This window comes from Lissotriton helveticus, chromosome 6 (genome assembly GCF_964261635.1).
Source record: "Lissotriton helveticus chromosome 6, aLisHel1.1, whole genome shotgun sequence".
Classification (NCBI taxonomy): domain Eukaryota; kingdom Metazoa; phylum Chordata; class Amphibia; order Caudata; family Salamandridae; genus Lissotriton; species Lissotriton helveticus.
Window position 1 is genome coordinate 1,951,177,731 of NC_136067.1, and position 18,418 is coordinate 1,951,196,148.

General features: G+C 47.8%; 1 protein-coding gene across 1 annotated transcript in view; it reads left to right on the plus strand.

The window, feature by feature from the left end:
• CCDC25 (coiled-coil domain containing 25) overlaps nucleotides 1-18,418 on the plus strand; it is a 110,107-nt gene that overhangs the window by 44,815 nt on the left and 46,874 nt on the right. Inside the window, exon 8 of the mRNA XM_078649958.1 lies at nucleotides 13,392-13,437. Within this exon, the coding sequence (XP_078506084.1) occupies nucleotides 13,392-13,437 (46 nt within the window). The remainder of the gene's footprint in view (nucleotides 1-13,391; nucleotides 13,438-18,418) is intronic.

Genomic DNA, 18,418 nt, shown 5'->3' on the forward strand with positions numbered 1-18,418 from the left:
CTTGTTAGACCCTAGATATAGCGAGGAGGCATAGTCTAGTCTTGATAAAACAGACGCCCGAATGATGATCTGGCGTGTGGGGGCGTCAAAAAACCCCAAAAGAGATCGAAGCCCCCGAAGGAGTCCGAAGCAGGTGCCTGCCACTTTTTTTGGTTTGGACTCGAAAGTTGAGAGATGAGTTAAGCCACACACCCAGATATTTTTACAGCCCCCTTAGGAGGGGGGGGCACAACCAAGGCTTACAGGCCACCAGCGTTCACTCCACTGACCATCGTCCTTCCCCACCAGTAGTACTTCCGACTTGCTGGCATTAAGTTGGAGACAGTTGGCGATCATCCACTCGGTGCCTGCCGTTAGGTCGCCCTGAAACTTAAGGGCGTCCGGCTCGGTGTTATTCGAGAGTGCCACCACGTACTAGACCATGGTCAGTCCTCTGCTCTTAGCTACTACGGCTAGGGGTTGCACGTAGAGATTGAATAGCAGAGGACTGAGGGAGGAGCCCTGTCGCACCCCTTGTTTGATGGGGTGTACACCTGAGGCGAACGGGGGACTGTCACCACAAACGACCTCTCATGGAGGAAGGAGGTGAGCCATTCCAATGCCGGTCCGGTGATACCGGCCTCCTCCAGGCGGTGCAGTAGAATGGCATGGTACACAGTGTCAAACGCGGCGCTCAGATCCAACAAGATCAGCACTGATGTTTGGCCGGCGTCCAGGGCAGACCAGAGATGTTCTGTCACAGCCAGGAGGGCAGATTCCATGCTGTGACCTGGTTGAAAGCCATTCTGGGAGGGGTCTAGCATGTTATTCCTGGTCAGGAAGTCTGACAGGAGGGAGTTGACATAAGCCTCGGTGATCTTTGCCGCTCAGCGAAATAGGAAATAGGACGATAGTTCTCTGACTTGGCAGGGTTGAGAGAAGTTTTTTTTAACAAGGGTACCACCTTGACCTGTTTCCATGCCCTGGGCACAGTGGCTGTGGCAAGTGACCCGTTTATCACTTGACCCATGGCGGGTAGAACAGTAGGAAGCATTTTCCTAAATTGGTAAGGTCTGAGCCGGTCTGAGGGGGAACCAGACTTGACTGTTATAGGAAGGTGGATACCTGGCTATGGTTACCCCAGATTTTTTTGCCTTGTGTTTAGCTGGTTTTCGACTTAGTTGGCCTGGGATCCTGCTAATAAGGGCCCCAGGCTATCTGCTCTCTCTGTAAAATGGACTCCATGTACCCTAGGTACATAACTAATTGGATATTGAGTCACCTTATCAGCCCCTGTATAGTCTACTATAGGTACCCAGAGCATAGGTGCACCCAAGGCCTATCAGGGGCTGCAGCATATCTTTTGCCACCCCTGGCTGGCCATCCAAACTGACACAACTGGCTGATCACTCAGCTGTGGCAAGGTCGTGTAATCACCTCTTGCTTAGATATAGTATTCCTATGTCTAACCTTATATCTGGACACATATGCACCTATAAGTCACTCCTATGGCAGGCCTTAACAATCCTGAAGGCAAAGTGCTTGGTTTTAGGTGAGATGGTGCTCTAGCATGAGCTGAGCCTGTCTGCAGCTTTCGGAACCATGTCCTTATAGCTGTTCCAGGATATTGCCATACCATATACTCTTAAGTGCATTATAATCCTCGCGGTTATTGCTAACTTTGGTTTGGCTTTATCAAAACATGTCGTGTAAGGTGTCATATGCTTTGGAATACTACCCCCTCGCCAGTTCTGGCGACGGGGGTAGCATTCCACCCTTCTAGACGGAGAAGACCTGTTACTTCCATTGATCCCGGTTAAAGTTAACCAGAGCCTCAGCATCACAAAATGGATGCTGCTGCCACAGACACAAGTCTGACCTCCTGCTGCTGGGAGCCCTTCCAGCGAGGGAGGCTTGGACAATAGGTTTCCTGTCACAGGGAGGTGCTAGTACCACCCCAGACAGGAGATAGTGGATTGGGGCAGGGAGGGCTGAATGAAACTAGACACTGCCTCGGGCACACAAGGTGTCCCATGCAAAGGCCAGTTCAAACCGGTGCTGGAGCACTCCAGCCCCAGCGCAAAACTGGACAAAGGGAAAGGGGTGTAACCACCCCCTTCCTGGGTCCCACCCATAGGAGGGACCTAGCAGGTAATCCAGCCCCTTGATTTGGAATAAAGGTAGGTGCTGTATCCTTAGACTTTAGATAATCCTGACTGAAACTCTGATACGAAACTCTGGACCCTTCAACATCCTACACGACGTAGAAGACTGAAGATTCTCCCTTGTGGTCAAGGAGTGACCACCCTGTGCAAGCAGGCACCATCAAGCGCTCAACGGTTTGCTTTATCGTTGCTCCCGCCGGAGCTCGAACGACCGAGCCTGACAAGAACCGGACTTCCAGACATCCAACAGCCCGATCCACAGCAAAGCTGAGACCCGTGGAGGCGACGAGAGACGTGGGAACGGCCATCTTAGAAAGCCAGCGAAGTGTTTTCTGTGCAGCTCCTGAGGCACCCTCGAAGTTGTGCATTGGGGATTGAGAAGCCCCAGCCCCGAGCATCCTTTGCACCGAAGATCACCTCTCCACACTCACCGAGTGCTGCGTGGGGCCCTTTTGCATTTTCCTGCTCGACGCGTCTGTCCGGTCACTTGCCCGTTGGCTAGTGGCCTCTGTGACGACGAACCTTTGATTTTCCAACGCTGGTCTGGTTGCTACAGAGTGGCCCTTGCTCCCCTGAAAAGGAGCAGCCCATCAGACCTTGCTGGTCTGATCCAGAAGCCATCTTCGATTCCTGCGTGGGTTGCATTTGCCAAGGCCTGTTGACTCTGAATCGAGAATCGACACCGCCGACAGCGAGAGCCTTCGTGGGACAGTCCGTGTCCAGCACCTGGCCGTCGTCGACACCTCCTGGTCCACGTGGCAGCGGAGACAAACTTCATGACAGCACCTGATCGCATCCCGACATCTCCTGGTTCCTTCCTGGTTCCATCCTGGTCACTGGCTAGTGACCCAGACTCTGTCCCCTCTGCTTTCAGGTACTCTTCATCCTCGATCCACCCTTGGATCCAACCGGACTCTTCTCTCCTGGTTGCCTGCAGCATCTTTTCTCCAAGGCTCCATAGAACTCCACGACTAAACCCGACGCACTTTGACACCTATGCACCCGCTTCCTGTGGGTGAGGTAACGCGAGTACTGCGGTACTCCTGTGTAGGTTTACTCTCCTAGTACCCTAGTTTCAAGTGGTTTAGTTCTAGCCCATTCGGAAGACTCCTAACTCTTTAACTTTCTAACTTTACGCACCCATTGACTTGTATAGGTGCACGCGTGTGCATTCAGACACTGCACCCGCATCCTGTGGGCCTCCTGCTCCCTAACAACTGTTAGTCCAGTGTAGCCCCAGCGATTCCCAAGGCCCTAGGCCTTACCATTGTTCGTGACGTGGTTCTTATACCACTATTTTAGTATATGGTTTAACGGGCCACCAGGGCCTATCCATATTGTGCAACTTATTGTATGTTATATTAAGTTCCTTGTTATACGCTTGTGCTTCTGTGCTCATAAAGAGTACAGGGGGTTGTGTAGAAATAAATACATATATATTTTGAATATATAACCTGTGTGGTGTCCTTTCATTTGGTATTAAAAGGTTTGCACATGGTAAAACAACTGGCTTCACATGCCCTCTTGAGTTTAGCCTGAGACTGCTTTTGTCCATGCTACCACTAGGATAGCTGGTCTATAAGGTTGACTTTACAACCATCACCATAAGGGTTGTTTGGACTGGTGCAAGGTGCTCACTAGAATAGTGAACATAATATACCAGGCCAACTTCTCACATTGGTGTGCAGCGGTTGGGATTTGACTTGCTGTTGTTTTACCAATTGTAATCCTTGATATCATTTGAAAGATCACATTAGGTACCTTAGGTACATATAACAAAGCTTAAAATACATAAGTTATACTGAACTTAGTTGTTGTAGAGGAAAGGGCCTAGCACACCCTGACTGCAGCTCCTAGAGAGGTTCTAGTAGGTAAACACATAGTGTAGGTAGGTGCACACACCACACTAGAATCATGTCTACCACAGAGGACCCAAGTATGACGCAGGGCACCATCTAGATATGAAATGCTCAATTTCCAAGAGATGAGGCACTTGTGCACCTCAAGGAGATTGAAACAGGGTTCTAACCCTACCATTTCCCACTTGATAAAAGTCCTAGAAAGGGCTGATGCTGAGAAGGCCTCTAGACAGGGACCCTCAGTACAGGCAGAAGAGGTCTTACCCTCTACAGATGATGCATCTGATCCTGCTGTCATGAATGAGGAGGGAGATGGAAATGAGGAAGGCTCTGATGAAGACGTTTTCCAAGATAGCCAGGTTCAAGTAGGTAGACTTAGCCAGGCTAACCTAAGCCTACATGGGGCTGACAATGGGGAAAACCCATACAGGCCCATCAGTAGACTTAACATGGGGTTTGAGAGGAGGAGGTCTCACTCAGGTGACTCCCACCACTCCCAGGTCTCTAGGGGGTCCAATAACCCTGCTCAGAGAAGGATGACCTCTCCTGAAAGGAGGGAGCATCAGGCTAGGATGAGGGAAGCTAATCTGCGGATTGAGAGGCTGGAACTTGAAGTTGCCCTTGCCAAAGAGAAGCTTGCCCTAGCTAGAGAGCAGAAGTTGGGTGGGTTAAAACCCACTGGTGGCAGCAATATCCCTAAGGATAAAGATAGGTCCTATGACAATAGACACCTGAGTAAGACTGTGCCCCCTACAAAGATGTGGATGACATCCACAAATGGATAACTGCTTTGGGGAGGGCTTGCAAAGTACAGCAGGTACCCCAAAGTCCGTGGGCAGCAATTTTGTGGCTCTCCTTTTCAGAAAAAGGCAGAGATAAGCTCCTCACAGTTAGTTATGAGGATGCTAACAATTACACTGTCCTGAAGAGTGCTCTGATTGATGGATTTGGCTTAACAACTGAACAGTACAGGTTGATGTTCAGGGATACCCAGAAGACACAGACTCAGGACTGGACTGATTTTGTAGATTGTGCTACTAAGGCTCTGGAAGGCTGGTTATTTTGCAGCAAAGTACAGGACTTTACAGGATTGTATAATTTGATTATGAGAGAGCAGATCCTTAGTAATTGTCAAAACCAGCTTCTACACCAGCACCTGGTGGACTCAGATCTGACCTCTCCACAAGAATTGGGTAAGAGGGCAGACAAATGGGTCAGAACCAGGATTAGGCCTAAAAATCAGGGTGGTGACCAGAAGAAACATTCTACCAAGCCCCAAGAGAAAGGCGGGGATAAATCAAAAGACAAGTCCTCCACAGGGCCCCAAAACTCCAATGGGTGGGGGGGGGGGGGGGGGGTGGGGGGGGGTCCCAAAACACTTCCTCTAACCAAAAGAAACCTTATGGCCATGTCTGTAAACAGCTGGCCACTGGAAATCTGACAGCAGTTGCCCAAGGGCCAGCAATAAGGAAAACGTTCCCCCAAGTAATACTCCCAGACCTCCTGTTACTGTTAACAGTAATCCCCCAGGTGGTGGGAGTGCCCCCAAGAATTTGGCTGGGTTTACTTTGGGAACTCAGGTGGACTCTGGCCTAACCAGGTCCCCTACCACAGCTACTCTTGTCTGTGAAGATGGCATGGGGTTTGCCAACTTCACTGCTTGTCCCAACACTTTGAGCAAGTACAGACAGGAGCCCCTCATCAATGGTCAGAAAGTTGAGGCCTACAGAGACACAGGGGCTAGCATCACTATGGTGACTGAGAGTCTAGTCCCCTCAAGGCAACTTTTACCTGGAGCCACATACCAGGTGACCAACATTGATGGAGTACAGACAGATCATCCCATGGCAGTAGTTAATCTCAGCTGGGGAGGTGTCACTGGCCCCAAGAGAGTGGCAGTGTCTATAAACTTGCCTGTAGATTGTCTACTGGGGAATGATCTGGAAATCTCAGCCTTGGCTGAGGTAGAACAAGAAACCCATTCTAAAATGGTAAATCTCCATGGCCACAGCCCCAGCTCAGAAAATCCTCCCTGAAAAGGTTGGTAGGGCTGTGCTAGGGGAATGCCCAGACGTGGGTCCCGTGCTCACTAGGCCACTGGAGTCAAGCTATCCTGGGTGAAGACGGCTGATAGCCAGAAACCGGTCCTAGGATGCTTGATTCCGGTCCAGGGAAGACATGGATTGGCAGTTCGGGCTGGACTATTCCCATGAGGCACAGGGTCAAGACTGATTTGCATATGGCCATGTCTGAACTGGGGTGGCTTGGTGAGCAAAATAACGATGGATTAAACCCAGATCTGTGACTGGGGGTGAATGGTTTGCCATTGTGCAACATTCCGTCCATCATCTTGTGTGTTTTGCTGTTCACCCTATGTGGGAAGGGAATGCCCAGACGTGGGTCCCGTGCTCACTAGGCCGCTGGAGTCAAGCTATCCTGGCTGAAGACGGCTGATAGCCAGAAACCGGTCCTAGGATGCTTGATTCCGGTCCAGGGAAGACATGGCTTGGGGCTGTTTTAGGGCTGTGCTAGTCTCAGCCCAATCTCAAGCAGACTCCTTCCCTAGACAGATTGACAGGGCTGTGATGGTAACAGCCCAAACCGAGTCCCTTCCTGAAAAGGTTGGTGGGGCTGTGATGGCCACAGCCCAAACTCAGACAGATTTTAGTGTTGTGAAGCCTGAAACTATGGATCACTCCACTCAGACAGAGAGCTTTGGGGAGGAAGACATGTCTCCCTCCCACCAGACATTAGGTGAGAGTCAGCCTCCTCCGGGAACTGACCCTACACCTTGTGAAGGAACTGCCCCAGAGGTGGCCCGGCCTGACCTGACAGAGCCTCTGATGTCAGTGGACCCTTCCAAGGTGGCACCCAGTCTGGAGCAGGTAACCTGCCCCTTTCTACCCTGCCTTAGTCAGCCCAGGGCTGTAGAGGTCAGGGAGGTCAGTGGACCTCAAAGGGCCCCCTATCCACCAGGACACCCCATCAGCAAATTAGGGGCACCAAAGCTAGCAGCCCTAGCAAGGTGAAAACTTCAAAAACTCCTGAGGGATCTCCCTTACACTTAGTTAGGAACCTCCCCCAGATGGACACTGTTGGACACAGCCAAACATGGGACCCAAAGGCCCCAAACCTGACCTGTCCCTCCAGTAAGCCAACTAAAGGGACCCAGCCTTCAGCTGTAGGCAGCCAGAGGTTGACCTGAGAGCACAGTGCAACTCAGTCATGGAAAGAAAGGCATGTATGGTGGATAGTGATTGGAGGAAGTTGAGCTCTACATTAGTGGAGCCTCACTTCAGTACTCCCTCTCAACACGAGCCTTTTACTTTGCCAAAACACACCACAGGTAGAGATTCCATATGGTGGAGACCCTCTGATACCCCTAGGGTGAGGGATTGCTTAGTGGACCATGAGACAGGGGGTAACCATGCTAGTGCAGGTACTTCCTTATATGGCCACTTGGGCAATATAGGCTTACCTGGTCAAGGATAGCCTTATCTCCTTTCGTTGGAGGGGGGGGGGGGGGGGGGGGAGTTGTGTAGGAAGGTGGATATCGGACTATGGTTACCCCAGATTTTTTTGCCTTGTGTTTAGCTGGTTTTCGACTTAGTTGGCCTGGGATCCTGCTAATCAGGGCCCCAGGCTATCTGCTCTCTCTGTAAAATGGACTCCATGTACCCTAGGTACATAACTAATGGGATATTGAGTCACCTTATCTGCCCTGTATAGTTTACTATAGGTACCCAGGGCATAGGTGCACCCAAGGCCTACCAGGGGCTGCAGCATATCTTTTGCCACCCCTGGCTGGCCATCCAAACTGACACAACTGGCTGATCACTCAGCTGGGGAAAGGTTGTGTAATCACCTCTTGCTTAGATATCGTATTCCTATGTCTAACCTTATATCTGACACATATGCACCTATAAGTCACTCCTATGGCAGGCCTTAACAATCCTGAAGGCAAAGTGCTTGGTTTTATGTGAGATGGTGCTCTAGCATGAGCTGAGCCTGTCTGCAGCTTTCGGAACCATGTCCTTATAGCTGTTCCAGGATATTGCCATACCATATACTCTTAACTTCATTATAATCCTCGCGGTTATTGCTAACTTTGGTTTGGCTTTATCAAAACATGTTGTGTAAGGTGTCATACGCTTTGGAATACTACCCCCTCGCCAGTTCTGGCGACGGGGGTAGCATTCCACTATTCTAGAGGGAGAAGACATGTTACTTCCATTGAACCCGGTTAAAGTTAACCAGAGCCTCAGCATCACCAAATGGATGCTGCTGCCACAGACACAAGTCTGACCTCCTGCTGCTGTGAGCCCTTCCAGCGAGGGAGGCTTGGACAATAGGTTTCCTGTCACAGGGAGGTGCTAGCACCACCCCAGTCAGGAGATAGTGGATTGGGGCAGGGAGGGCTGAATGAAATTAGACACTGCCTGGGGCACACAAGGTGTCCAATGCATAGGCCAGTAGCACTCCAGCACCAGCTCTGGTGCGAAACTGGACAAAGGGAAAGGGGTATAACTACCCCCTTCCTGGGTCCCACCCATAGGAGGGAGCTAGCAGGTAATCCAGCCCCTTGATTCGGAATAAAGGTAGGAGCTGTGTCCTTAGACTTTAGATAATCCTGACTGAAACTCTGATACGAAACTCTGGACCCTTCAACATCCTACTCGACGTAGAAGACTGAAGAATCTCCCTTGTGGTCAAGGAGTGACCACCCTGTGCAAGCAGGCACCATCAAGCGCTCAATGGTTTGCTTTATCGTTGCTCCCGCCGGAGCTCGAACGACCGAGCCTGACAAGAACCGGACTTCCAGACATCCAACAGCCCGATCCACAGCAAAGCTGAGACCCGTGGAGGCGACGAGAGACGTGGGACCGGCCATCTTGGAAAGCCAGTGAAGTGCTTTCTGTGCAGCTCCTGAGGCACCCTCGAAGCTGTGCATTGGGGATTGAGAAGCCCCAGCCCCGAGCATCCTTTGCACCGAAGATCACCTCTCCACACTCACCGAGTGCTGCGTGGGGCCCTTTTGCATTTTCCTGCTCAACGTGTCTGTCCAGTCACTTGCTCGTTGGCTAGTGGCCTCTGTGACAACGAACCTTTTATTTTCCAACGCTGGTCTGGTTGCTCCAGACTGGCCCTTGCTCCCCTGAAAAGGAGAAGCCCATCAGACCTTGCTGGTCTGATCCAGAAGCCATCTTCGATTCCTGCGTGGGTTGCATTTGCCAAGGCCTGTTGACTCCGAATCGAGAACCGACACCGCCGACAGCGAGAGCCTTTGTGAAACAGTCAGTGTCCAGCACCTGGTCGTCGTCGACACCTCCTGGTCCAAGTGGTTTAGTTCTAGTCCAGTCGGAAGACTCCTAACTCTTTAACTTTCTAACTTTACGCACCCATTGACTTGTATAGGTGCACGCGTGTGCATTCAGACACTGCACCCGCACCCTGTGGGCCTCCTGCTCCCTAACAACTGTTAGTCCAGTGTAGCCCCAGCGATTCCCAAGGCCCTAGGCCTTACCATTGTTCGTGTTGTGGTTCTTATACCACTATTTTAGTATATGGTTTAACGGGCCACCAGGGCCTATCCATATTGTGCAACTTATTGTATTTTATATTAAGTTCCTTGTTATACGCTTGTGCTTCTGTGCTCATAAAGAGTACAGGGGGTTGTTCAGAAATAAATACATATATATTTTGAATATATAACCTGTGTGGTGTCCTTTCATTTGGTATTAAAAGGTTTGCATATGGTAAAACAGCTGGCTTCACATGCCCTCTTGAGTTTAGCCTAAGACTGCTTTTGTCCATGCTACCACTAGGATAGCTGGTCTATAAGGTTGATTTTACAACCATCACCATAAGGGTTGTTTGGACTGGTGCAAGGTGCTCACTAGAATAGTGAACATCATATACCAGGCCAACTTCACACAACTGTTGCACAGTGTTTGCAGCTGGTCGACGGGGATAGGCTGAAATGTATCCAAGATGTTAGCATTTGCAGGACCCCGAGCCGCTTGTTTGTTACTGTGGGTCATAGGGAAGGACCTGTAGATGATATCAACCTTTCTAACTAAGAAGGTGGCCAGGTCCTCACACTGCTCATTAGACTTGATGGTTGGGCCAGCGGCGGTCACTGGGATTGAAGGCTAGAGAGTAGTGAGAGCACGCTTTTTGCGGGGTTATCACTTTCACAGATTTGCTTGATGAAAAAAGCCGAGCAGGCCAATTGAATGGCCCTGTGGTATTTCTTAATAGCCATCCGGTAGATGACCTTTGCGGCGGGATCGAAATCCCGTCTCCATAAGCACTACAACCTTTTACAGTTTTTGCGGGTCTCTGCAAAATCACTTTTGTACCATGGTCTAATTTTGTATTTGTGTTTAGTGGACCATTTCTCCGGAATTAAGCTATCTAATGGATGTTTAATCCAATAGGAGAACACCCTATAAGCCTCGTTGGTGTCAACCGGAAGACTAGGGCAAGTGGCCGCGAGGCATGCGTCGAGTTCCCAGTTCAATTTGTGCATGGGCGTTCGAGCGAGGTCGACCGATCCTCACTCCATAACGGGGATAAACCCTGGAGTGACATAGGGACAAGATAATGGTCTGACCAACCCATGGGGATGGGCGTGTGCACTGTAAGTGAGGGTATGGTCATGAAGACTGGGTCTAAGGTGGCCGGCAGTGTGCGTAGGACCTGATACCAGTTGCACAAGCTGGCAGGCCGCTAGGTCAGCTACAAAGTTAGCCATATCTGTGTCTTCGTGATTAGCCAAGTGGAGATTCAAATCCCCGCTGACGGTAAAGTTAGCCGTGTTGACCGCTAATACACTGACCGTCTCCAAAGGGGCAGTCCTAAAGTCTGTGGATGGTCCAGGGGGCCGATAAACAAGAAGTCCTGACATCGTGTAGGTGGGGCTCAGGGCAGTCTTAAAGTGTGCGCATTCGCAAGCGGTTACTACCTGTTTTACAAAGGTACAAGGATAGCAAGATTTAAAAATAACCGCGATTCCCCCTTCTCTGGTCTCTCTGTTCAAAGTAAGGATGCAGTAACCTAAGGGAAGCGCAAGGCCTTACTCAGCTGTCATGGCATCCGAGAGCCTCGGTAAGGAAGAGGACGTAGGGGGAGGTGTCCTCTAATAAGTCATGGACATCCGCATGGTGTTTGGCTAAGGAGCGACAGGTCAAATTAAGAATGCTGATGTGCTTACTGGGACGCGGTAGGTGGCTGTCTGGAGACGGGGCAAGTGCATTACTAAAGCCACATTGAGTACAACAAAAAGGATCCTCAATTGTGTCCCCACAGGAATGTCTACAATTGCTCACCGTGCTCTTGACTTTGAGAAGGTCTTACGGGCGTAAGAAAGCCTGTCTCTAGTGGGGGCAACAGCATGTCTGGCGACGAACTGGCGCAGACGGGCTTGCCTTTGGCGCACCCACTGCACGCGTCCGCTGCGCTTCCGCGCCATCGCCCCCTTTTCACTGGACGGTTGTGAGGTTTTCAACAGCTAGACCGTCTCCTCACCCAAAATGGTGGAGGAGCACGACACACCGGAAGTGGGTACCCGCCCATCTCGACTCCCTCCACACAAACAGCCTGCTAATGGCTGGTGGGGGACCGGGGAGGGACTGGTGGGTTTTAAGTCCCAGATACGGTGAGTGCAAAGAACAGTAAGTATAATGTGCAATTGCGCAAGTTTAAAAAGGCAATAATTAAGGCAAAGTAGAGGGGGACAGGTCAGAGCACAAACACTGGTGTAAAAATCTTAAAAACTCTCAAGATCACACACACAGGTTAAAACCGCGCAGCGTCCTGCAACCGAGCTATCCATTGTCGCGTCAGTTACATGCTGCGAGCGTTTGACTGCTGAAACTAGTTGAACATCAGCTCCAGTGGCAGATCACCCGCATTAGGCCTGACCGTGGTTAGCATGTTTTTCTTAATCCCCTGCTCTAGCTTCCCTGGTGAAATGGGATTTAGGTGGAGATAAATCTCTTGTCTCCCTTTGGGACTTCTACGCCTGCTCTTTCGCAGGGTAAGCTTTATGTCTGATATGCACTTCTGTGTTTGGGGAAAAAAAGTTCCTTCAATTCTGTGTGGCCTTCTTTGAAGGTCCATAAAGTCCAAGAACCAGGGAACACTCCCACCATCTTTTGCTAGAATGGATCACTGTCCCAAAGCCACCTCACCCCTCCCAATTCTTCCAGGATTCTCTACATCCACTTTGCTCAATTAGGGCTTTCCACAGTCTTTACCACGCCATAGCCGTTACAAAACTCATGACCTCCGCAGGGTACTGGCACCCCCAGAGGACTCAGTATTGATCTCCCCACCATTTTCAGATAATGCACAGCTCTTGAATGTTGAGGCTTTGCAATCTTTTTTTCCCTCTTGGCAGTTGCAGTGGGATGGCCACCCTTAAAATCATCAACTCTTAGTATCTGGCCTTGCTTTCACCCGACTCCTACTCCATTGTAAACTCCATTTGTGGGGTTGCAGCAGCTCCCGCAAGAAGTGCAGCGGTCTTGTGGCACCTCTGTCACAACTGAGGTTTTTTGTCTTTTAATAAAGTTTTGCATAAGCATTTACCTTGGTCCTACAACTTTCCTTAATCTTATTCTCTGGTGTCCGTGTTATGGGAATTGGGCGTATTACTGTTTTGTATGTGTGCTTTTCATTTAGTTCTTATACCCTCATGCTACACTGTGAACTTTTGCTGTTAGTTTATATTGGCTACACTTAGGAATTGTGTTCCTTCATCCCCCATAATTTGCTTGGCAATGTGATTACATGTCAGAAAATACCATCTGATAGATGTAGTGTTACATAATATTCCAATATGGCTTTATACATCTGCTCTCTTGCATACCTTGATTAATGTAGACCATGCACGAGTGGACATGTTCAGCCTCCAGTTGTGCTAACAAATGGATCCCATGTGTAGTTAAATTGTCACCTTTGCTCTTTTACAGTCCGACACTCAACAATGTGCTAAGACCAACACTAAACGATGTTTTAAGACCAACACTCAACAATGTGCTAAGACCAACACTCAACGATGTGTTAAGAGCATTGTTGTAACACTAGTGGAGACGTCATGCAATTTCATCGCTTAGGATGCCATCATCAGGCTTTAGATGTAGAAGTCCTTTTAGCACCTATTGGGTATGCTTGACTACGAATTGGGAGTCTTTGCATTAAGCCATTCTCTTTGTATATGGATCAGATGCTGACTCAATTCCTTATGAATAATGATGCACCACTAAATCACAAGACTGTGTGCTTGAAAATCACAAGTTCTGTTGGTCTTTGTTTAAATGATGTGTTTTGTGAGAACCTCAGTGCCTATGCAATGTGTCTGAAAGCTCGATTCTCTTTGCAGGAACTACACGACGCTAATGAGATCCGAAAACATGAGTTCCAATCAGGTATGTGTCAGGAAATACAGAATTGCTTCATTGTGGCCTTTTGGTTTCAGCAGGGTGGTTTCCATTGACTCGGGGCAGGCAAGGTATGGTGAGCTCCTTTGGTAAGCTTGAATTACGAGAACTGTTTCTGCCATGAGGGCGAGAGGGTGGCTCCCCTTCACAGTGAGCTGGTTGCAGTGGGTGGCACCTGCCGCACTAGTGATAGCCACATCACTGGCTTGTTGACACATATAAGACAATCTCAGCCTGCCAAGCAGGCAGGATTCTTTTTTGGATCAGTGACCGAGGAATTGCCATCACAGTTCGGTAATAAGCCAGCGTTGTGTCGACTGCTAGATCCATTCCTCAGGTTCCACAAGGACTGCAGCCAAAGAGGCTCCTGCTGGGCTCTTGAATTCCTCGGGTTACTAGATCTCATGGCCCCTAAAACACAGTTCTTCGTGTCTGAGCTTTGCTTTCACTGATTATTGGCTGGTGTTTTAGTTTAATTGTGATCCAGGACGATTGGAGCCCCGTGTCCTTGGTGACATGGGGCCATCAGGGCCCCTTTGTCTTTAGGGTCAGGGTCATGCTCTGATGTTCTGCACTGATGCCTTCAAGTCAATCTGTCCGACGCTACAGGATAGCCCATCTCTGGAGAGGTTGGTGGCTTCTCTAGTGTGCTGCGGCACGCATCCTGAGCTGCCTAGTTCAAGGCAGTGGTTTACTGCAATAGCCACTACTTTTCCACCGGGGCTAGACATGCATTTGTTAGGCAGTATGGCCTATGTCATAACGGTTTTGGAGGCCCTGGAGAAGACCTATTTTAGGGGCCCCTTACTGTAACTAATTTCAATTTTGTTATTAATTTACTGCTAATTGTAGAATGCAAGATGCCAAACAATGCTAAATTATATGTTAAACTTTAACTTGGTCACACAAAAACAGCTGATCTGTGTCTCGCCTGGGACCCCCAAAATCCTTAAGATGACACTGAGTATATAGAGTCAAAGATAGAGGTAGGTAGAGAGGTTTATATAGGGACATAGAATAGAAATCCAATAGATTTCCTGGGGGTACTCAGAAGATGGGGACTGGCCTTTGCCCATGCCTTAAAACGTTTCTGAAAATCGCACCTTGAAACACTGTATTTACATCAGATCGACAGTAGAAGGCAGTAGCGAAAGGAAAATAAACAGAAGTATACTTCTGTGCACAGGTTGTTTTCTATACAATAACTGAGCGTGTTTAAGCCCTTGAAATTGGGTAATATAGTTGCAGTGCAAAGTATTATTGAAATTGTGATACTACTGCTAGTCAAAAATGCAGTTTGCCTATTTATTATTTTTTTTTCATTTGACTATTTGTAGAGGGCCGATAAATTTGCCACTTTTTCAAAAAAGTAATTCAGTAAACTTTATATTGTACCACACAAATAGTTAACGGGTGAGAGAGTATGAAGCAAGCAAAATCTTTTCAGTGAGTGTTTAGGGGGTCCCTCAAGCTCCCTCTCAACTTTGACATGTTTAAATCTGCCTTTCTGTATTGATTTACTTTAATTATTAAAGCAAACTGAGATGATGGATGGAGCGCTGAAACTTTTCAGCCACTCGCCCCCAGTCGTCATTAGATCTTGGTTGAATCCATCATCGTTCTTTTGCTCACTTAGCCACCCCAGTAAGTGTCTGAATAGTTTCAGCGCTCCATCCATCATCTCATTATGCTTGCTTTACTTTAATTATTAGCCAATAAGGAAGCTCTTGAACACATTTAAAATATTTTTTCTTATATTTACTTTTTGTGGAAAAAATACCAACTTTAGGCAATTTTCCTTATTTTTGTACCAACCGAAACACTAAAATACTGGTCATGCTGGTTAAAAAAAATGGCCAGGAGCCATCCCTAGCCGCCTCGTAGATATGTCTTTACACCTGGAGTACTACAAGTTATGCATTCATTAAAACAATTATTCTAGGGAATCTAAATTTTAAAAACACTAAAACAGATTATCTGATTCCATCAAAGGAGATGTCTTTTCTGAATTGGCATTTAAGCATTTTATTATTGTCTAATTCCCTTTAATTATTTTGAAGTTTTAAAAACTGCTATATCTGGGCCTTTCTGATCCCTCATAGGTATGAAAAAATGCAGTTGGATTGTATACTAAAGTCAAGACTGACAGGGTAGTAACCATATGGAAAACTCTTAGATTACTGAATTTAGTTACATGCAAGTTTATAAATCGTGTAGCTTTTAAAAGTTTCCTAAAAACAAATAATACATTTAAAAAATGGTGGCATGCTTTGACCACAAGCGGTGTTTGGGCACTTTAATTACAATCCAATAGGAAACAAAAGGTTACATTGAGATAGGGTGGTTTTAAGATACTTAATTGTGCTGTTTGAAAGAGCTGAAGAAGCGTGATAGGCACCACTGGAATTGGCAAATTTCTTGAACAATGTAGTTGGCCGAATAATTTTTTGAAGAGGTGTCTTGAGGTATTTCCAAAAAGCGATGATAGAGGTAGGTTTCTTTAAGTAAGGTGGTAGGGAGTTACACACCAAAGCTGTTGCCCCTCATAACAATTGTTTGCCAAGAAAGTTTTGAACTTGCAACTTCCAGGAGAAGCATGTTGTTACTTCTCAGACTTCTTGCATTGCCAGAGAAAGTCAAAAGTACCTAAAGGTAAGGTGGGTGGAGGTTTGTGATTTGATTAGGCTTGTGGACAAGGTAGCATAACTTGAATTGAACTCTGGCTGGTATTGCAATCTACCAGAGTTCCTAAAGTATGGGAGATTTGTGGTAGTCTATTTTACAAACGCTTACTTCAGAAAAATCAAACGCTCGAAATCAATATTCTTTAGCCAACAGCTGGATCAAGCTAAAAACCGACCAAAAAAACTGTTCGAGTTAGTCAAAACCCAAACCAAAACGCAACCTCCACAACCCAACAACTTAACAAAGGCTATCCCAAGTTGCGAAGACTTCTCTGCTTTCTTCAAGCAAAAGAACAACACTATAAGAAGCGATCTCATCAAGGATGTAAGTCGATTCGCCGGCTCCAAATGCATAACTAACACTCATGCTAAAAACAACGCTTCATGGACGTCCTTCGACACCTATTCCGAAGAATCAATTCACAAGCTGCTGGTCACCTTGAAACCCGCCAATCATCACACAGACCCCCTACCTGCCAATGCTGTTAAAGTCCTCACCCCCCTGTTCCTCCCACTCTGGACTAAAATCATCAACTGTTCCCTGCAACAAGGGCTCATCCCAGATTCCCTCAAGATTGGGCAAGTCACGCCTATACTCAAGAAACCCACAGCTGACCCGGCCGACCTAAACAACTATCGTCCTATCACCAATATCACCACTCTAGCAAAACTGTTAGAAAAATGCGTACAACTCCAACTGACAAAACACATTGAGCAGTTTGACCTCCTCAACTCTCACCAATCCGGATTCAGAGCAAAGCATAGCACGGAAACGGCCATGACACACATAATAGATGATGCCCTCCAAATCCTTGATCACAATGAGTCTTGCCTCCTCATCCTTCTTGACCTCTCTTCAGCATTTGATACGGTCAAACACGAGAATATACTGGAGCTCCTAAATACCAGAATGGGCATATCCGGGACGGTTCTCAAATGGTTCACGTCCTTTCTGCACAACCGTTCTCAGAGGTTCAAGATCAACAACGCACTGTCCTCGCCTGTGCCAGTAACACTGGGCGTCCCGCAAGGTTCCTCCCTATCCCCCACATTGTTCAACCTCGTCATGGAACCACTCACCACCTTGCTTCAATCTTCTAAGGTACATTTCCATATGTACGCCGATGACACTCGGCTCTACCTCAAGCTTCAATCCCCTGAAGACATCAAACTGTTGAATGCCACACTAAGAAACACCCAAGCTTGGCTGGCCGACAATCACCTCAAACTAAATGCTCTGAAAACTGAGTTCCTTCTGATCTCTCCTCCTGCGAAAAAGGCCATCACCCAAACCTGGCTCAATCATCTAACCGCACTCAATGTCCAACCCACCATCGTGGACTCAGCGAAATCCCTTGGCATCACACTGGACTGCAATCTCGACATGCAGCAGCATATTACCATAGCAACTAAAGGAGCCAACTTCCAAATCAACACGCTTAGAAAACTCAAACCCTTCCTACCACCCAAGGACTTCCAAACTGTGGTACAAGCCTTAGTCATTCCTCGCATAGACTACGGAATTGTGGCTCTCAGCGGGCTCCCCCTGACAACAACGGCTCCCCTAAGAGCCTCCCTGAACGCGGCCGCGAGACTCATCACTGGCTCAAGAAAACACTCGCATATATCCCCTGACTTAAAAACCCTGAACTGGCTGCCTATTGAAGCCAGAATTCAGTTGAAAATTGCCTGTATGACACACTCGGCCGTACACCACAAGGCACCCAACTACCTCTCTCATAAGCTGACCATATCAGGAGGCTCAAGATCCAACAGAAGCACAAACACTCTCCTCCTGAAACCACGGAGATTCCGGAAGGAAAAAACATACAAACGCTCCTTCTCTGGAATGGCACCTAGGATCTGGAATGCACTCCCACCAGAAACCAGGCTTATCCCGTCCACTATACTCTTCAAGAAAGAGGTGAAGGCCATCCTTATGGCTAAATACACCTGAACACTATTGATACTGGAACAATGACAGTATTTGGCCCCCACATTATCGGCTGGATGAATATTTATCTATGTCAGTCCATTTTTTGTCTGCTTCTGGATCTAATTCATTGCACGGATGCTATACTAGTGATTTCCAACTTGTTTATTGGGTTGTACACTAGGACTTGAGTGCCTCAATACGCTCTCAACATTGTGTTTACTCACCCTCTGGGTGCTATAATCTTATCCGTTTAGACATTGTACTGCTTCCATATTATTGTTTCTTGATTGTTATTACTCTGTATACTCTTGTATGATTGATACCCTATTTTTTGCATCTCACTGTCTAC